Source organism: Cebidichthys violaceus, unplaced genomic scaffold (assembly GCF_023349555.1).
Source record: "Cebidichthys violaceus isolate CVI_PGR_0920_01 unplaced genomic scaffold, fCebVio1.0.p SCAF_1, whole genome shotgun sequence".
NCBI classification, from domain to species: Eukaryota; Metazoa; Chordata; class Actinopteri; order Perciformes; family Stichaeidae; genus Cebidichthys; species Cebidichthys violaceus.
The window spans coordinates 4,728,894-4,749,915 of record NW_027176262.1 but is presented as its reverse complement, the minus strand read 5'-3'; the positions used below and the strand labels follow the sequence as shown (position 1 = coordinate 4,749,915).

At 40.8% G+C, this 21,022-nt stretch overlaps 2 protein-coding genes across 2 annotated transcripts; both read right to left on the bottom strand.

The window, feature by feature from the left end:
- Nucleotides 1–73: 73 nt before the first annotated feature.
- samsn1a (SAM domain, SH3 domain and nuclear localisation signals 1a) lies at nt 74–14,841 on the bottom strand. The gene is made up of 16 exons (XM_068734839.1): nt 14,791–14,841; nt 13,229–13,408; nt 12,835–12,881; nt 12,008–12,048; nt 11,634–11,720; nt 10,935–11,029; nt 9,829–9,946; nt 8,670–9,100; nt 6,596–6,658; nt 5,397–5,477; nt 4,564–4,692; nt 3,850–3,967; nt 3,508–3,659; nt 3,211–3,423; nt 2,786–2,930; nt 74–1,101 (listed from the first exon to the last, which is right to left on the bottom strand). The coding sequence occupies exons 1-16, from the start codon at nt 14,812–14,814 to the stop codon at nt 944–946; spliced, it is 2,082 nt and encodes a 693-aa protein (XP_068590940.1). The 5' UTR covers nt 14,815–14,841; the 3' UTR covers nt 74–943.
- Nucleotides 14,842–16,996: 2,155 nt separating this feature from the next.
- Nucleotides 16,997–17,774, bottom strand: si:ch211-207n23.2 (lymphocyte antigen 6 complex, locus D). The gene is made up of 3 exons (XM_068712839.1): nt 17,700–17,774; nt 17,395–17,499; nt 16,997–17,300 (listed from the first exon to the last, which is right to left on the bottom strand). The coding sequence occupies exons 1-3, from the start codon at nt 17,746–17,748 to the stop codon at nt 17,218–17,220; spliced, it is 237 nt and encodes a 78-aa protein (XP_068568940.1). The 5' UTR covers nt 17,749–17,774; the 3' UTR covers nt 16,997–17,217.
- Nucleotides 17,775–21,022: the final 3,248 nt, after the last annotated feature.

The window sequence follows — 21,022 nt, the reverse complement described above, 5'->3', positions numbered from 1 at the left end:
TTTTATATTATACTCTTTATTAATTTATTATTATGCATCAAGCACTGGTAGAAATAATCCTGACAAATCATAATTGTATTTCTTTGATTTTATTTACAAAAAGTTGTGAAAACAGTTGAATGCTAATTTCCACGTGAGTTCATACACAGGCTCTCTCATACACTCATTCAAACACGCACATTTAGAAAATAACATGTGTTTTCCTGTACAGTATACATCATATATGCAAGATCTGAATATCCATTGTTCAAACCCAGACGCTACATTTCAAAATCATCAATTCACCAACATCACTTAATTCAAAGGAAAGAAAGAAAAAAGATTGCACTGCATGTTGAATAATTGAGATTGGATCTGATGAGAATGCAGAAGATGCAGAAGTGATAAATAAAGGCTTTACATTGAGAGAAAAAAAACATTAAATTAATTACAATGCAATAAATACAAGTGACATTTAATCAATGAAATGTCACTTTTTCAACAACAAAAAATAAAGAAAATGTACAACTTGATAATGATCTAACAACTGTATGAAGCAAGCGTATCTGTCTGTCTGTGTGTCGTTAGCGGATAGCTAACGTAACACGGATACTGGATATTAACGTTATGACCAGGCTCTTCTTCTCTTTCCTAGAGTCAACACAAGCAGTATTTTATCCGTGTATGACTTGATACCAACATACTAACTGGGAATGTTGGTATTAGCCGTGACAAAAGAAGTAACAAAATTATGTTCAAGGTGGAGCTTTCAATTCTAATTGTTTGCTCTTCATATCACACATTTAGAAAGCTTCCACATTAGGCAGGCTTGTGGCTAGCTTCTTGTAATGAGGGATGATTACATGGCGTTTTTTAAAAAATAAATAAAAAAGGAAGTTGTTAAAACCACCCGTCATGAGAAAACACCCGACACTGAATTCCAGCTGTCGAAGTAGCCGTCGCATTAAGAGTCCACTGCGTCTGTGTGCTGCTCTGCTTCCTCTTTGCTGTCTGAACATTCAGATGGAATGAAGCAACCCGAGTCTCTGGGACAGTCGCTGTCTTCTTCCTGCAGACTGTGGGAGGATCTGAGCTCCTCCGCATCCCTCGTCACATCGTCACCTACGGGGCCACAAAGCAAATGGAATTAGATAAAATGTCATAATATTACAAGCTTCTGTTTCCAGCCACATTATAGAAGAAAAGAAATACGTGCCAAGTGCTTCAGTCAGTGGAAAATAAGTCCTATTTAAATGCTGATTATTACAACGGTGAAACTAGGGCAATGTGTTGTTGGCTGAGTGGCCAAATGACCCAAACAACTTCTGCATGTGTGGCCCAGCAAGCAGCCTTACAAAACACGTCTTCTTCTTTTAGATATGACACCTCATAATTTAACGCCCTCTTTGACTTTTGTTTTCCACTTTCACAGAGTAAAAATATTCCTCCGTTCTTTAATATTCCTATACTTCGCTGATGGAAGCTACTAATCCTCCCGTCCAGGTTGCTAAACCACTAACCTAATGGAGTTTAGCTTGATTAAATTACTGGCGTCTCATGTGAGTCAACAAGCTTGGCGAGGTCACGCTGCTGCAGCCGCCATCTGTTCGGTCACACTGCCGCTCAAACGGAAAAGATAAAAACAATGACCTTTTATTTGCGCTTCAACTGCAATAAAACCCGCACAGACTGAACACAACTAGCCAGTGGATTGTGTTTCTTCTTCATACTGGAAACTAGTTTTGTTTTCATTCACCAAGTGCTAATCAGCCTTCTGCTTCAAGACATCAGATTACAGGAACACCTTCTACCCCATTAAGCACTTTCTATCTGAGTAACAGGAAATCACAGATAAGCCTCTCAGAGCGCGCAGGATGTATTTCTCTTCTGTGTGGCACAAAAGCCTCCGCTTTCACACAAAAGCCTTTTTTATTCTCCAGCAGAAATGAAAAAAGCAAATCATTTCAAACATATAGAATAAAGTACTTGGATGTTCTTATTAATATCTTTACCTCTTGCTGCTTGGATATCACTAAAGTCACAAAAGCTTTTCGCAAAATGACTCTTGTTACAGGGCTTTGTTGAATGCTCCTGTCTGATTGGCTGATGAACAAGGTTTGGTTCTACAGTTCATGTTTTGTTGTTTTTGCCTTCGCTTTAAAGGGATGTGTGGGTACTTTGCTTAGCACTTATTTGATAATTGCATGTTGGTAGTTGGGAGTCAATAAAGACCAAGCATTGTGCGTTTGCGAAACTGCAGGACATGTGTTGTCAGGCATTTGTGATGAGCTTTGGGTGCATCAACATTTGGTTGTGTAGCTACTTTGAGGCGGTTTACACTTTTGGATACCGATCACAAGAGTTCGGAAACGGTCTCTTCCTACACACTCATGTTGTCATGTGACTATATTAGGGCTTTAATGATTCCAAGAGAAACTTTAGTAACTATACTAAAATTCATGTGAGCTGTTTTAGAAAATAACGACTATAGATGACAATAAAAAAGGTAAAAGTGAGAGTGAAATTATTTATCAGGACGGTGGTGAAAAATGCAATGAGGACACTTTTGACAGAGTTTAAATTGATTGACAGAACGTCATGTGGCCTTTTGTTATAGACTTGGGTTTATTTTGGGAGTGAAGTGTGGATGACGTCCCTCCCACACATCATTGCTTTCATTATTCTCATTGCTGATCCATCCCAGTTATTCAAGTTGACAACGTCGCTGGTTAATTAAGCAGTACTTAGTGGTCTGAAGTGCGGTTAATAATACTTAGTGTTAGTCATTGCTAGGTATGTTGCTAACCTGTGTAGCGACATTCAGCAGCAGCGAGAAGCTTGCGTCGGTGCTCTGGGTCTTTGACGTTCAGCTCTATCAGGTGTTTCTCCTGCAGGTGCAACAGGTCCTCCACCGTCTGGTATCCATTAAGCAGCAAGGCTGAGGCGTACTCCTGCAACAAGAAGCTTGATTACTACCACATGGTGTACTTGAGTTAAAAAGTGGTGTACACATTCACCTTAATCATGTCAGGTATTCACATATCATCTTTGAGGTTGAGTTCTGAAACATTTCAATTTAAATCTATTGAGCTTTAACTTAACGCTTTCCTTTGTTCGATTAGGACTTACATCAAGGAAGATGCAAACAGAACGAGGTGACTCTTTTAGCTGCATGCCTGTTGTAACCCCTCACTTGTGACCGCACTAAAACAGGTGAGATCCTGTCCTCACCTCCAGATTCAGCCGCTCCAGTAGCTCCAGCAGTGTTTTGGGCCGAGGTCTTTTGCACAGCTTCTGTTGTCGGATCTTGGGAACTTCTTCTTCCTCCTCTTTTTCCGCCAGAACGTCAACATAGATGAACTTGAAGTTGCCCACTTTGTTGCTGAGCATGCCCGTCCAGATGCCCATCGGAGGCTTACTGATGATGTTGATGATGTCGCCGACCTGGGAAACAAATGCAGTGAATGAGTATGAAGTCTTACATCAGGGCCTTTATGTACGCTGTACACAAACATTGTCGAGTCTCACCTTGAGTTTGAGGGAGTCCGTGTCGTACGGACTGGGAACGAAGTCTGTGTGGACGCGAGCTCTGCCACAGAACTGCCCCTGATAGGAGCCGTCCTCCTCCAGCCTCAGGCTGTCTCTCTGTCCAGAACCGTTGGACTCACTGGTCACACCACCTGAACCAACAAACACAACGCGACACAGAATGATTACGCAGCCATGGTTGTCTCATAACACTTCATTTTACTGGTTCGTTCATACACCAGCTGAATTCCATTGGGTGGAATTTGTTGTATAAGCCCTCGTATCCCCACCAGCACCCTTTGGTGCAGCCTTGCAGTGTATGCAGTATGTTCAGATACTTACTAGAGGAGCTCTGGCCACTGTAAAGACTCTCTAAGGAGTTGCTTGTCTTTGCGGCGTTGTTCTCAGCTGCAGGGCCACTCTCTGTCTCTGCCTCTGGGTCTTTGTCTGTGTCATCAACCTGCGAGGATAAACAACAACAAAAAGTGCAGTTAATTATGACATTATATGTTTTAGGATGAACAAAAGTGTGCAAAGTCGGGTTAACTTATCAAGTAAATCTACATGAAAGTGAAAGACTACAAGGAAGCTAAAACTGAGCGCTTCTGGTCGAGGTGTAGGTTGTGAAAGTTACTCAAATGTTCATCTTATCTCTCATCAGTGTTCAATTAAAACACAAAACTGCAAGAAGGTGCTTTTCAGTGTCGGTCAGAGTGAAGTGCGTCATTTAAATATTGCCAGCAGCAGCTTCATATTTGAGGATGTGGGTTTATGAGAGATGAGAGCGATACGACTCTTGTGAAAAACAACACAGGTTTGCTGTAAATGAGGCAGATTGCTGTCTGGACTTTTACGTGATGTGACAGGTGTCAAGTTTGTTTGTTTTTTTACATTTGTGCTCCCAAATTGTTGAATGGTGCACACAAAATAGTAATCTCTAATCTTGGATTACTAATTTATGAGTATGGATGATCAAAGCGCTTTATCCCTTCTACCTGATAGTAATTCAATAAAACGTGGAGGCTGTGCGTTTGTGTGTATTTTCCAGTGACTCACTGTCTCGTCAGAAAAAGCCTTGGCGTGTTTTTTGCCCATTTTTCTGCGCATGGTCAGTGAAATCGCCTTCATCTTCTTCCCAAGTCCAGCTGATTTGTTCGGGTCCAAAGTTTCACATTGTTCTGTGAGCTGTGTAAAGAGAGTTGGTTTAGTACACACACAGTAGTAGTAGTACTGTGATATTAAAGAACCTCATATTTCTTCCATCTACTACTTTTTTGTCCAAACAATTTGTATCTGTGCTCCATAAACACAGAGTATAAAGTATTGGTGTTATAACACCATAGCTTCTTGATGTGTTGCGTTGCAATATTGTATCAATATACAGACGCCAAGTGTTGATCTTTTATTAGTAAGTATTGAGAACAGTAGCTTCTTTTTCACTCCAGTTCATGAATCGAGTGAAAACATTAACTTATAGGATAAAACAGATGTTGACAACTGCATAATGTGCAGTTTATTAGGTAACAAATCACAGTATATGTTAAAGCATGTTGGGTGTTAAAGCACCCAGCATGTTGCAGATTGTTTATAATCGCATTAAGATCGTATCATCACACAAGTATCGTGATAATATTGTATCGTGGGGCTTCTGGTGAAAAGCATCACTTGCTGTGCAACAAAGGATTTTTCCCAGCATGAGCCTTGTTTTCCAATCTCACATTTTGTTTAAATACAAAAGACCTCACAGCACCATGGCTGCACATATTTCTACGTGTGCAAAAGGGGAAAAAATGACATTGCCACTATTGACAATTAACTGCTGCCATTCTTTCTTCTATATGACGTTTTCTTTTTGCATATAAAAATGAAATGAGAGCAAATCTACGAACCGCGTTTGTTCCATTTTCCTCTGGTTTGGCTTGTGTCGAGTGATGTCTGAGACCCTCAAACCTGCCGAAGCTGGTGGAGCGCTGTGGGGAGGATTAAAAGACAAAAGGATGTCAGAGAGACAACTGGCACGGTTTGTGTAGCGAGGTTTTAACAGCGTTACATAACATCAAGTTATTGCACTTGTGAGTCCTAGTCCAAGCTTTCTCAAAGCTCAAAAACCTGCTACGGCCCGGAGTGGATTTTACAGATGAAATATGAAGCTTTCCAGTGGGTTCAGCTGTCTATATCTACTTAAATACTGTCTATTTAGGAAAGCCACAGTGTTCCTAATTGTTTTGGTCATAAAAGCAAATCAAATTCACCTCCAGTATTCAATATATAAACAAGTAGATATGCAGCAAATATTCATTTGGTTTCGACAGTGTTTCGAAATGAGAGCTTGTAAGATACTGTATGTGGTACATTTGTGGTCATGCATTAAATCATGTGGCAGCGCAGAGACAACGTGTCTCTCTACAGCTGCTCTGGCAAACATGTCAATATTGAGAATGAGTAGATCAATACATAAATTACACTGCTGGGTCCTCACCAGCGATACGTTCTCCTATAGTTGCTTTCCTCTGGCTCGGTTTTAATTCTTTACTATTTTTTTCTGCCAATTTTTCATAAAACTAAAAGTCATTATAATCTCTCCCGGCTCCCCATCATCTCCAAAATAATTATATAAATGAGTAATCCCTGGAGAATCCTGGTTAAATATGAGCTCCACACTCCTAGACAGCCCTCTGTGGATTGATTTAATGCAGCGTCGTCTGACAGGCCGACTCTTCTACCGGCCACCGGCTACAAGCACAGCAGCAGTTATATTCCTCTCCCCTTAATATAGTTTTTGTGTTATTGCATCGTTTGTATATATTACCGTTGTTGTGTGTCTGTTTTGAATGATGAAACTTCACTTGGAAAATACAGTTTACGATATATATTTGTAGATATTTGTTCTTTTATAAAAAACAATTCTTTGCATCCTTTTAAAAGTGAAATTTTGATATTTTCATTCAACAATTAAATTGAACTACTACTCACTTGCGAAGAGAGTCTAAAGTGACATAAATGTCGGTATACATATATATATATATATATATATATATATATATATATATATATATATATATATTATTTTTTTTTGGTTTTCACCTACCTTCGGCTTGCCGCTCTTTGTTTTGTCTGACACATTGGAGGCCACCCTTTGCAACATTTTCCCCTCTTTTCAGGTTTTTGTCAGATCTCAGTCTTTGCTCTTCTCTTGTCTTCACCCCACTCTCCTGACAGTGAAGCGTTAACTAACTCTGAGGCTGCCTGTCTGATGGCCTGGCTGGCCCACTTCCTTACAACACACAGGATGTGAGGCAATTGACACTGAGCTTCTCGAAGCAGTATCGCTTTGAAAGGGAAAAATACAAGTGCTTGAGTTTGCATTTTGTGGCCTGCTCGACGAAAACGCCACTTCCAGGAACGGCTGTATTTAGGTTTTATGTCTGTGGTATTTGTTTTTCTTAAGATGTGAGATATGGTGAAGATGAGTTTGCGTCATATCTGCTACTGTGTTGCATTACTGCTCAGAATTAGTGAGTCCTAACAGGGTTAGGGTGACATCCACATGAACAAACTAACAATATAATTATTCTATTATTTTGATTTATTTCATAGATAGAATAGAAAGAAAAATGTGTTTAAAAAAATGTAAAAGTCGATATTCCTCATTTTCTTTTCTTTTAATAGCAATGGGGAACTTGGTTATGGTAAATGATGCTGGAGTAAGTCTTCTTCTGCAGTCATTTCTTAATGCTTTTGAGGAAGTGCTGATGTATGACAGAGGAACAGCTGAAAGTGGCAACTCAGTTGTGTCGAAACACTTTCCGGTTTACCCCTACTCCTAATATGGGTGTGAATATATTTCATTAATTTGTCTTAGGAACACTAAAACATGAAGATGCTTCTAGAGTAGATTTTTTTGTTTTTGATTTTTGTGTTGAAAATCACGAAATAACCATATGCAACCATAAAAACATGGCGTCGTCCATGAATTTGAGAGGCAGGAGCATCCTACATGACTGTCCTCTCATGTGGCCATGTGGGGATTTTGCTGTTGTGTTTATATTGTGGGGGATTTCAATCAGTTGTAGAAAAGGAAATTCTAAAGACAAAACCATTGCATAATCCCTCTGCTTGCAATCAACCTAAACTCCCGTCAATCCAGATTAAGGCTTGTAATCTATTACTTCAGGGGCTCTTGACTCTCTGGAGAAGCTGTTGTTCAGCTGAGGAGTTCAAAATGAGATATCCACAATTTGAATAAAGTCACCTGATCTTTGTTGAAATATTTCAACGCCCTGTTAGGAAGGGTCCTCTGATTCATCAGTTTGATTTGTTTATAATAGTCTTCAAACGGAAGTAGAGAAGAGGATATAAAAAACATTATCATATTTGCCGTATATGTACGTTATAGTATAAAGTGTAAACGTATGGCGTGTTTAGAATCTGTAGGATTGAAAAATGTCTTTTTAATTGACCATATGTTACAGGCCAAAAGGAAGATTTAAGAGTGAGCAGAGAGAATGGGACTTGTAGGAGAGCTATCAGGTCATTGAAGACGGAGCACAAAGCCTACACCATCAATTATACGCTCTTAAGAGGCTTCATGTCCAACGAAGTGACATTTTACCCCCAAGAATCAACGACACTATAGATCCATAGGGATTCTGTAATCTCTTCACTGGATCATCCTTTTCATCTTAGACTATTTCCTCACAATTCATGTTAAGCTTGAACTGCTTTGTGTCAGACAGCGTGGCCTCTGCACGTGCTCGCTGGGAATCAGCAGAGGTCTTGTGCTTTGAGAGATGTCAAGTGTACGCAAAGTCACTGACCTTTGAGGTCAATCTGCTCCATTGTGTGGTATTAGCACTGCGGGACTATTGAACTTGCTGTATTGAAAAGCAGCTGACTGATTGAATCCCGAAGGGAGAGTAAGATTAATTTAGAAATGAATTAACTGAATCCCTCAAATGTGTCCTCACAACAAGGACCTGTGTCTTCTGTGCTTCTCCAAACTGTCATCTAAAGGTACACTCTCTATGGTTAAGTACCTCACACAACCCCACTTCAAAAGACACAAACTCTCCCTTTAAGCATCAGAGTCGTTGCAGCGCAGACTCAGGGCACACTCAGATGTCTTTCAAAGGACTAACTAATGGTTACCGGTCGACACTTACGTTTGGTTCTGACAGATCCACATCTGTGACGGATCGCGACACCTTTGGGGGAATCTGAGGTTTACAGTCCTGTTTCAAGCTGTCATTCTGGGCCTCTGCCTGCTGCTGTCTTCCTTCCAACTCCCTCCCAGGGGGCGTGGGGAAGTCATGGGAGTAAACGCGATACTCTGTCAGCGGCCTGCGGCAGGTGTGCTGGATGGTCCCCCAGGCTAGACTGCTGTCACCTGGGTTGCTCCATCGCTGGTGGTGGCCGTGGATGGGCGTCGCTCCACCAGGGAGGGTGGCAATGTCCGTGCATCGGCCCGGGGTTGTGTTCTCTTGAGCGGGGAGGGTGGAGAACTTGCCCAGGTATGGCCTCCTATCTGACCTGCATGGCATGTCCAGATAGTGGGGTCCCATGGGTGGGCTCGTAGCGCCTGGTGGGGGATGCACTGAGAGAGGAGGAAGAAGAGAATATAAATGGAAAAAACTGACATTTGATAACTTTCTGATCGCTGGAATGTCAGGAATGTTGATATCGGACATCTGCGTCATGTTGAGGTGTTGCTGCAGCAAAGCTGGTCATTACAGCAACGCAGAGTGATTCATAGTTCTGTGCATGTGCCCACTGTTGCAACACCACCACAAAACTACATGGCACACTTATCGAGTCACGGACGGAAATACTGCTTTGTCTACATTTACTTCACAGCAGACCAATAATAAGGACAGAGAAAGGACATGTTTTGCACTGGAAACAGCTTTGCTAGATGAAGGCGACCACTTTACACATCGAAGCAGCACCGGAAAGAGAGGAAGAAATGCGAAGATGGCCTTTGCCTTTGTAACCCCTATGTGTCGTTTGAACGGATGCTTGTTTGCTATAAGGCAGCCCTCTGTGTACCTGTACTATAGAAATACCACAGAAACCTACAAAGTTGTTGCAACGCTCAAAAAGCAGAAGTAGAATTTAGAATTCATCAGAGGAGAAAAGTTATGTACTAGAGTTGCCACATTTTAATAGAATCCTGCATGAGTCTGTTCCTCTACTGTAAGAATGAGTCAAGTTTAGTCACAGTTTCTGTATTGAGTCATACAGAAGCTAGAGAGGTGAGAGAGGGCAGTTTAATCCGGGAGGAAGTGGGACCCTTATCTCGCTGTTGTAAAAAAGGTGTCTCACCTGTTGAGTTGTGACTTTTCTTTGGCCCTTCTTTCCCGCTCTTTCCACCTGGCTTCTTTCCAGTCTTTTGGTTTCTTTTGACAGCAGGTTTAGACTCCGTACTATTGGCCTGGACACTCTGAAAAGATGTAACCAACAACACATAAATACTTTCATTTCTAATTTGCGCCATCTCTCCTTCTCTCCCAACTCTCGTGTCGCAAGGCTACTTTTTGTAGCCATGCTAGTGGTGTACCTGTGTGTCTCTGGTCTCTCCGGTATCACCACTGTTTGACTGAAATCAACTTGCCATTAAATCTTGGTGCATACATTCGTGGTCCCCCCCTGATAAATACTCATGATATGATGCGGGGGTCATGCAATAGATTCACGGTATGATGTGATGGGGCCGTGCAATATGTTGCTTATTCTTATCTGGTTGTGTCTTATGTGCATTATGTGTAATGTATGAGACGATATGGTAACATATATATATGGTCATATCATGTGTCATATATTGTATCGTATGGTATTGTAAACAATAAAAAAATCCCATCAGCATCATCTGTAGTTAATGTTAGCACGTTAACATGCTAAACTGCTTCACATCAGCATGTTAACGTTGTCATTCGGACATGTTAGCATGCTGATTAGCATTTAGCTCAATACAGAGTCCGTTTTTTTTTATTTGGTTGTTATTTATAGAATAGGGTAGAAACAATATCTTCCATCAGTGGTTCTCTTAGCAGCACATTTTGGGCCACTGAGAGCTGCTGCTGATCCACTATACTGGCAAGCTCTGTTTTGTTTTGCTTCTCACTATGATGGGCATTAGTCAGAATTCGACATTGGGTGATCTGGCATGAGGCCTCTCAGTCTTCCTCTTGTTTTCACATCTCTCTCTGCCATGTGGACCAGAGATTACACAGAGCGCAGTACCCTCTTCGGACCATCTGCACTGTGTTAAACCCCATTCAGCGTTCAAACTTCGGGTTGGCACAGATGCAGTGGACGGACATTGATGTTATTTAGTTTCGTATTCATGACAGTGGTACATAACGTTTCATTAGTTTAGCATCGATAAGTGAAGTGGTTGAGAAGACTGCGGTGAAGCTTTTCATCCTCACCTGGCTTGAGTGCGGTTTCTCCTTTTTCTTTGTGCCAGAATGATGAACTCCTTTCACTTCTTTGGTTTCTGTTCTGTGTTTTGTTTTCCTCATCTCTAGAGGAACACAACATATTACGATACATACCATCAGGTTAGTGAAACACTGGAAAACCAAGAGAAAAACCATAACCCCCCCAAGAAGAGGTTACACAGGAAGTGGGTTTATTCATGTCTTTCTGTCGTCCTCAGCATTAAAGGACAACTGTCAGGTGACCTTATGCACATTGAAACAGGTTTTTTCTTTCTGTAGTCATTCCTCTTGTTCATACTGAACATTAAAAGATCCTTTCCTAAAGCGCTTCCAATGGAGGTGATGGGGGACTAAATGTATCTGAAGCCAGCATGAGACTTTGGCAGCCTGAGTTGATCAAATCAAGTCTTTCTCCAGACAGTGTTGATCCTTTAAAACTCCTCTGTAAATGATCAGAGGAGAATTTTGTCTCCACCGTAGTTCAAACCCCAGCAGTAAGAAAATGCCTATTGGGTTTAACATCATGTCATCGCAGGCCTGTGTAACATGGTTATATTCTCAATAGTTGGGGATTCAATTTTGATGTTGATTGGTTGGAAAGCCCAGCGTGTGTCTTCAGACGTCATGCTGAGAGTCCAAATGAACGTTTACATATAGATGAGCTTAACCTATTTATTTCCTATTTACCTTCATTGTGATTGTTGGTGTTGTGGACTAAATCTTCCCGGTTCTTGGCCGGCTGCCAAACTGCAGTATTACAGCCGGGGTTATCTGCTGTGAAGGGAGACAAATCACAGACATGGAGGATTTTAAATGAAAGGTCGGGGGGAGGCCACAGAGACACTGAATGAAATTGTTTTCTGAGTCACAGACAGGTTTTAATCTACATAATACAAAACAGTATTTTCTTAGCCGCTTTAAAAAACGGTAAATTATTTTACTGTAGTCTTCCTTTAGGGTTATGATGCAGGTGAATATATTTCTTGGCCGATATGTTCAGGCACACAATCTTTACATTCATCCAGCATTAAGAAAACACAAAGGAAACTGTTTGCACTCACCCAGTGTTTCGTTGTCTGATGCAGATTTGGATATGTGTGTTCTGAAAGTAAAATTCACAAAGAAATATTTTATTGCACAGTCAGTTGTCTCTAATAGGTGTTTGAGTAGATGTGTTCCTGCCTTTTTAGTTTGACAGCAAACCACAACAATCCCACTGATATGATTGTTCTTAATGACGTTCCAGTCACTTAACGCAACAAGAAAATATTGATATTGTGCAGAGGTTTCTTTCAAAGTAAGGCCGGGGGAGTAAAGGTGTTGAGGCGACTGGAGACTCTTAAGTAGGTGGGTTTTTAATCCGCTTAGTCCAACTAGCCCAAAGCTATAATCTGGCTTCTGCTTTCCCAACAGCCCTCAGGGCTTCTCAAAAAGCATTCACTACCAATCAAACTCAACAATTCACAGTGTATAAAGCTTTTCTTTTTAAATTCTGTTTAACTGGCTGCCAATCCCTTTTTTTTTTAAAAGACAGAGCATTGCATTGACCAGACCACATGAACTAAAGATAAGAACGAGGAGAGGAGCACTGCTGAAGAGCTCGTCTGCTCTGCTGCAGGAAGGATTTACAGTATTAACCCCCAGTGAAAATAAACTGGGAGCCTTTCAAGCCATATTATTACTTTATGGTAAAGCTCTTTTGCTTGCATGGCAGATTTACTCTGCAGTTTACGCGAACAGCCAACAAAAGAAACAGAAAGATTATAATGTTTTTAAAACAATCTCATTACAACAGAATGACATAATAAATTGACTTTCCTGTGAGCTAAAACTGATGTGATTTAGGCCCGCTAGCGCCAGAGCATGTTTGTGTCTCACTGTAGCTCACCGTCTTTTCTTTTGACTAGAGTTGGTGCCCTGCAGCTGAGGCATCTCCTGAAAGAAAACAAAGCATTTTCATTTTCAGTCAGATGTTCGTTAACAATCTAAACAAAGTATGCACTATTCCATCACATTCAAATGGATTTGACAAAGAAATGATTCACATTCAATATAAATGCCTTTTTTAAAAAAACTCTGAATTGTCAGGCTTCAACAGCAGCTGTCAACTGGCTCTGTTCATCATTTCATAATCAGCTTTATTTTGTAGTTACAATCTGGTGGTTGGAAGTCAAAAAGTCCCAATTCCCCTGAGAAGCGACCCAATACAATCTGGTCACGATCGTACACGTGTCTCCACCGTTCACAGTCTGCACATACGTGCACGTGTGCTCCACTCTCACCATAGAAATAGACCTCCCAGAGCCGTGCCACTTTGTGCTGTCGTCCAGCAGGACCGCTGGACTGCAGGAGCGGCTCGCAGATCGGCTGCATGCGCGGCTGGAGGAGCGGCTGGGGATGGGCGGTGGTGGACCGTCACTGGAGCTCTGCACCGCCTCATACAGGCTGTCCATGGACCCCTCCTGGTGCCAGACAGAAAGACGGACAGACAGACAGACACGCAGCTGTCAGACAGTTGAACTCGATTCATGAATGGATTTCACCCATCCCGTTGGATTAAGTTTGATTGGTACTTTTGATGAAGCACACGGTGTGCACGTATCAAGCAGGGTTTATAAGTTACACGCTTCATGTCAGTGGTAAGGAAATGCAATGCAAGTGTAAAGCGCAGACATCAGTTGAACGTTTAAATAACGGCTGTTTGCAGAGCTTAAAACGGAGAAAACCTAAAGGAGTGTATGAGAAAGCTCACATAAATCTTTCTGCATTGTAAGCAGAGGCAGAGCATCACAAGTAGCGTTATGGGGATTTGATATGACTGGAAGGATAATGCTGCTCCAAAGCTCTTTTAAATTTGCTTGTCAACCACGGATGTAGGGGAGGATTGGAATTCCTCTGCACAGATTTCAGTGTGGATTAAAAATGTGCTCCGCTCGTCTGGATTCCTTCTAGGAACGCGCAACCAATGTCTCTCTTTGTCCATCTCGTCTTATCTGTAGGATGACATCTTGTCTCTTTACTGGGCAGAGGAGCATTAACAAAGGAAGGCGCTTTGGTTCGCATTGATCATCGGTTTATAAGATCAGCCTTATTAGGTTTGAACTCTCATAGTGTGTCCCTGTAGGTCTCGTTGTATTTCATCTTCTTCATTGCAGATAATATCAATACTGCTTCCCCTTTAACTTGTTCTCATGCCCACGTGTAGCATGACAGCTGCAGCAGCATCTTGATGGACCATATGTGCCAGTGGTGCATATGTTGCAACCACACACTTGTTTTTACCCCGGTCGCTTCACTTATCACTTATCACTTATCTTCACTTTATTTCTGCTTTCTCCTCCCGAGTCATGAACGGGTCAACTAATACACAAACAACAGAATCTAACATGCAAATATAGTACTACTGCATTAGATATGGTAAATCTGATTAAAACCTCATAAAGCAGATGAATTTAGAGATGGTTTTTTTTACATTTTGTGACAGAAACTCAATATCAGAAGGATGTTTCTAAAGATTAAACAGTCAGTAGATTAATGATATGACTACAAACAAGAACTAACAGTAGGAGCCTCAATAGATCAACAGTTGCCTGGATCACGTGTAGCTCATTTAGAGGCTGAAACACTGTTAAAACAACCTTATACATATTTTCCTCCCACTGAATTGCTTACACAGTATGCTATTATTTACAGATTTCTAATGTATTACTTGTGGTCAAGCTCACATTTGCATCAAAGGGTTAAAGTTCTCGTGCCCCTATGCTAAACACACACACACACACACACACACACACACACACACATGCAGCTTGAAAGAAGCAGAAGTTAAAAGCGTGTCTCTTACCAGCGAAAAGCAGAAAAGGTTCATGTTGGCTGCTTGTGTTGGTGCGTCCGATGGCTGTGCAACAGTGTGCTGAGTGACAGCCAGCGACTGAGAGACACAACAGCTCAGCGTGAGCCCGGCCCGGGTCGCCTGCTGTCTTCTCAGATTAATACCACAGTGAAATCCCTCCACTAATCCAATAGATGGACCACCATTACTCTACCAGCTGCAGAACGCACTCTTGACAACAGGCCCACCACTGGTGGATCAACAGAGTCTTTGTTTTGAATCTTTTTTTTTTTTTTTTTTGCAGGGAAGCTTTTTTCAGCATCAATGCTCTTTTTTTTTACATGAAATTAAATAAGAATACTAGGAGAAAATGTCCTTTATGACCGATATATTATAACATTATTGTTTGATTGTTAATACTGGTGCATCAATGTGCAAACAGTATTTTACTGTTTTTACTACTTTTATACACTGTTTTTTAAAATGAGACGTTGAGAGGCACCAACTAAGCATGGATTACAAAAAAGGGAACAACTGGTTCATTTTTATCAACTTATCACATTTTATTTTTAATGTCTAGTAAAACCTTAAACTGAAGTAATCTGACTATGTCTGTCAAATACTGTGGTAGTGTAAAACGGACAACAATTCCCTCTGATGCAGTAGAACAGACGTTGGAAGGTACCATAAAATAGAAATATTCAAGTAAAGTACAATACCTCTACAGTATGGAGTAAATTTACTTCCCACCTCTGCCCATAAAACGCCTCGTATGCAGTCGAACCCCATCGGTGAAGCACACTAATCAGTCACCCTCGTCATCATCATCATCTTCATAAAAACATCTTATCCGCTGTGAGGTGATGAAAATCATGTCATCATGGCTTGATCCAGGCTATTTTATTAGATGCACTATTCAACACAGTTGTACAGTTGTACCATTGATTGAAGAATTGAGTGATTATTTTAAAGATGCATCATTTATATCTCCTGGCATGGTTTAGTAACTCTTTAGTAAATCTAGGTTTAGTAATCTCAGGCAGTGGAGTGCCAGAATGACAGCAAGAGCTTTAATAATGTAGATATCTACCCCATGCAGTCGTCGTTTAGACGAACACATGCTAGACATGTTAATTGTCACGTTCTCAGCCAGCTACGGCTCTTTCCTGTGTGGGCAGCAAATGAGAGGAGTATGTTCCCTCATGCTCTAAATGTGGCTTTCTGCAACTCACTGGCTTCTTCAGAAGTCAAAATAATTTCTCTAAATGATGGAAAGTCTTTTACATTTTGGGTTTCGGGGCGAGTCCCCGAAAACCAAAAAGTTTTGCATGCAGTGATTTCATTTTTCATCGACATCTCTTGGAGAAATTCCATGTGCAATATGTGTGTGCATTAACCTGTAACACAGTAACACAGTTCTATTAATCCGCCAATCATCCACGTCTGATATCTGAGCTGCTCTAATGTAAAGAAGGAACAGCCGGAGAGATTAACACTTATGACCTACATTATAATGAGGCTATGATTTGCTATAAGTGGAATGATCGCTGATGCTGGAAAGTATCCTGAATCCACGCCTTTCGTTCAGCTTAGTCGGTTCATTGTGGTATTATAATTGTGATCTGGTGTGAGTGCCTTTGTGTTATTTCAACAGCCTTAAAACACCTTTAAAAAGGAGCATCAATTATATGTGAAGGTTAGTGATCATAGAAATATTATAAGCCTCGACACTAATAAATTAACTTAATCATTCCCACGGACTTTGGCCCACTTTGCAAAGTTAAAGAGTCTCTTTACCTCTGTAGTCGTTATTTAACCATACATACTATCAAGCTCCATGTCAAGCCATCGGCCCGTCATTATCAGGTCAATTAAGGCCTTAACATAAATGCACGCAAAACTAGTAACTAACTATGTATTCTTTTTCCATTTCATGATTTTGGCATGTGGTGTGTCAGTGCAGATGACACCCTAAAGGGAGTCCAATTTTACATTCCAGCAAAGACAGACAGCGACCCACATAGCAGCAGGCCATTCTAACGAGTGACCCACTAAGTGACATCAGGAGCGGATTAAGTGTGATTTTGTGTGTGTGTGTGTGTGTGTGTGTGTGTGTGTGTGTGTGTGTGTGTGTGTGTGTGTGTGTGTGTGTGTGTGTGTGTATGTGGTTGCCCTGCTTCCAGCAGTAGTTTACAAAAGACATGGCAGTAACTACCAGTGTGTTGATATAGTGTTTATTGAATGACACTAAAGAGTTCAACATTTTTACATTTAATTGAAAGTAAAAGAAAATGAAAGACAGGAAAGTGTCATTAAAATCATATTAACTAATAAACCAGATTCAGATTAAAGTAATTATTTTTTTCACCAACTATTTTTATTAATCAGAAAGCGAAAGGAAGTCATGCAGAGTCATGCAGAGTCATGCAGGGTCATGACTCAAGAGCACAAGTCGGTGCTGCAGCAGGTTGTGTATTGATCTTCGGCACATAACTGCTCGCAAGTTCGAGAAAACTGAACATCTGTTGAAAAACAACAAGAAAAATGTGCAATCAGTGAACCATCCCTCCGTCACTGTAGTATGTATGGCTAACACAGGGAACAAAACCAACGTACCGCTCTCGAAGGTCTTGCAGAAGTGAGATGATGGCGGGCAATCTGTCTCCGTCTTACAGTATTCGTCCTGCGCATCTCTGCAGACGTAGCATCTGAGCGTGAGCACTGATGAGAAGACAGCAGCCAGCGTTTAGGAAAACATTTTCACTGACATGAGGTGTTTTCTCTCGACGTCGACAGGTGTAATGCATCAGTGCTCAAATCAAGCGGTCCCATTACACCAAAATGCTCTTTAAGTGTTTTTCTTCAATTTGCTTTATTTAAAATGATGTCAAGAATTTGATTATAAACCAAAGTTCGCTCACCTTGAGCGCTGCACAGCAGCAGCAGCAGCGTAAGAAGCAGGACCTTCATGTTGTCAGCTGATATGTGGACTAACATCCCGCACTGGCACTTTTATACTGGCGCTGACACACCAACATGCCAAACTGGAAATGTGATCGTGCACTTCCTTGTGTGTGATAATCCGGTAAATGTGCATTCCTATTGTTCCAGAGAAGAGACGTAAGCCTAAGCGAACAACATGTTGTTTGATCTGCTTCATACTTTTGCAAGGTGTTGTGTGCCAAGAAGATAATCTGATCTTTTTGAACCCTCTCCTCAATGCTGTTTGTAAACTTCTGAGATTAACTTTAACAGGATGTTATGTATTCATTTCTGATTGTACCAGATTATACCATCACTTCATAACCCTCTGGATATCCCAGCACATGGTCGCAGTAAACACGTCGTTAGCGTTGTGAATTTGGGAATTGTTTAAGCGACAAAACCACTTAGTTAGGTTCTGGAAAAACATCATGGTTGGCCTTTAAATACCTACATAGACGATGTAACATAAAGAACGTAAAACATGTCACAAACATCATTAACATTACTTCTTCTTGGTCTTGGTTTTCTCTTGGCTACTAAATTACATTGTTTGTATTTCTAAAGACTTTTGGAGGTACTGGACCTCTTTCAGCACGTTAAATTCAGAAACTGTAAACATTGATACAGTGGGTTGGTCCCTAAAATAGGAATCTTTGAACCCGGTCTGACGACGATACGCCTCTGGGGGCGAGGGGTGATATTTCTGGGCCAAGACTTCCTTTTCTTTGTGCGCTGCTCCTTGTTGACAGTCCAATAAGCAACTTGAGACCCGAGACAATTAAGTAGCCAGTTTACAAGCTCCTTTTCAACCAATAAAAAGCTAAATCATCAGATGATAGCTGGTGGGTTCTGAGGTTGTATTTCGGCCAATGCGTTCCGCCTCTTTTCCTCATTCAACCAAAGCCTGCTCGAACCTGATTGGTCAATACTACTTGGACTAACCAGAACGCCTCCTGTATCAACAATGTGTCCCGTTGATAGAGATTCCTTAAATAACTTTATTTATCTGCAGTGGATGCAGTGTTTTTCAGGTTTATGATGTAAATCTTTGAAAGAACATTTAAAAATGTTCAACTGTTAACTTAATGATAACTTCAACATTGTGTGCAGTCAGTACAGCAGTTATGAGTAGAGCTGAAACTCTTAACCTTCACATATGCTGTTGAACAAGCCTGTGCAAACCACAGTCGTACATCTACTTATGGTGCAGCCACTGTACAACTTGAAGTTGTCCTTTAGGGACATCTGTAGGCAACAATGGAGAAGTGCAAGACAGTTTGTGCATGAGGATGTCTTTTTCCTCAGCTCCACCTGTTTTCAAAGAAGGAACAAGCAGGCTGAGGCAAACACACGCTAAGACAAAAGCGTCTACGTAAAGATTTTGTTTGTCGGAAATCTTCACTTAGTGAAGCGGGACCACACAAAATGTTTGCGTGTGTTACAACAAATCACAAAAATGTTGCATTACAAAACATGCTGTCAGGGTTACCACTCATCCTTGACAACCTGGAAAACAGGTTTATTAATTATATTAATCTCCATTTTAGCGAACCTACTGACTCACATATAGACCATGTCACACCAAAAGTTACCTTCCCCTGGTAGACGGCAAATTAACAATAAAGTTGCTGTTACAGAACGGAGAAACCATTTCTACGTCAGGCTGAGCTCAGATAATAGATGAATGTTTACTTGGTACCCTCTTCACCAAAGGCAATATTTAACAAAGAACGGGTTTGACTTGTTTTAATTTCAAGGGGAAAAAACGTCTTTACACAAAGAAAAAAGAAGTGTCTTGTTGACAAGATCTGGCTTTCTCTGCTCTTATGTAGAATAAAACTCTCAGCCCACTGAGTCAAGAGTTCAACACCACTTTGTCATCGTACTGTGTCATAATATACAATATATAAACAAGGGCTGTTAAAGTTGTGCTGAAGAAAAGCCAATAAACAAGCTGTCACGCAACAATTCACAGATCCCGTGTAGACCAGGGGCGTGAAGTGCAGCCAGTGGTGGAGGCCTCTGGAGAGATCCAACCCCGTCTCCTACAACATGACGTTCCCATTCTCTCAATTATGTTTGAAGGAAACATATGTTCTCCAATTGAAATTAAACTAAACTAAATATGCTACAAAACAACTTTGTTAAGTTTAGTAAAATCATGGTTTGGCTTCAAATGTCTACGAAATTGAAAAACAACAACATAAAAACGCAACAAAAGTAGTTCCCCTCCTGGGTCAAAGCCCTGTGTTCTTTGACACATCCTCCCTACGCCGACGTCCACAGACTCATTTTAAACGTATCTGTGATCCTTCAAAAGCAAAAATATGTCAGCCTTGAAATGTAAATCCAGACGCAATTTTATTGTATGGGAATGTCATTTTAATTAGGCTGAATTAACTATACAAACAATTGTTTTTTTTGGCATTTCATTCATATACAGATATGCAATGATGATATAGTATATTTGTTGATATTGTCCAATATGATGTCTCTATTAGAAGCTGCTGACCAGTGTTTTCTACTGCAATACCAAAATATTCCTGTGTTTCTTAAGCAATAAAGTCACAGTGACTACATCACAAGCGTCGTCAGGTGTCGCAATGAAATCTTTATTTGCAAGCAAAGCAGAGTGATTCTCTGTATCAATTAATAAATAAAAGTTTAGTTGGTAAACTGACTGAAATAATCCCATCAATGGTGTACCGCTCTGAGGAAACAATGTTATGAGGAAAACTGGCACTAAAGGCGTGATTCACTCATGAGGTATAAAGGAATTAACAACACAACAAATCCAGCGGTGAGCAATGTAGTTATTAAAATGGAGAGCGATTTAAGTCTTGTAAAATATAAAGTGCTAACTTGTCTGGGTGAAGTTTGCACGTCCTCCTCGTGTGTGAGTGGGTTGTTTGTCTGGTCGCTCTGCTTTATTTCATCTGTCGAAGCCTCCCACAACCCGTAACAGCATCATTTAGAAAATGAACTTGGTCCCTCGAGTCACTCTGCTAGTGTGACTAAAATACCTTAACACATGTTATCCTATAAACATAAATACTCTTCCTCTCAGAAGAAGGCGAGGAACCACATCAGTGATGTGTAGCATAAACACGGAGCCACTGTGTGAGGCCTCTGTGAGCTCTACAATGATGTTTAAATTACATTTATACAGTTTACATAAACATTGTAATAACTCGTATATCAGAGTCACTATACCTGTTTCATCTTTTCTTTGAGGCACCAAATGTGACCTACAAAACTT

Excerpts from the sequence above, each read along its gene's own strand:
- samsn1a (XM_068734839.1), bottom strand. The coding sequence starts at position 14,814 with ATGAACCTTTTCTGCTTTTCGCTG. Across the intron at positions 12,882-13,228 it reads CTGGGAGGTCTATTTCTATG|GAGATGCCTCAGCTGCAGGG; the intron begins GTGAGAGTGGAG and ends GTTTTCTTTCAG. Across the intron at positions 3,660-3,849 it reads CAGTGGCCAGAGCTCCTCTA|GTGGTGTGACCAGTGAGTCC; the intron begins GTAAGTATCTGA and ends TTGTTGGTTCAG.
- si:ch211-207n23.2 (XM_068712839.1), bottom strand. The coding sequence starts at position 17,748 with ATGAAGGTCCTGCTTCTTACGCTGCTGCTGCTGCTGTGCAGCGCTCAA. Across the intron at positions 17,500-17,699 it reads GCTGCTGTGCAGCGCTCAAG|TGCTCACGCTCAGATGCTAC; the intron begins GTGAGCGAACTT and ends TCTTCTCATCAG. Across the intron at positions 17,301-17,394 it reads CTGCAAGACCTTCGAGAGCG|ATGTTCAGTTTTCTCGAACT; the intron begins GTACGTTGGTTT and ends GTTTTTCAACAG.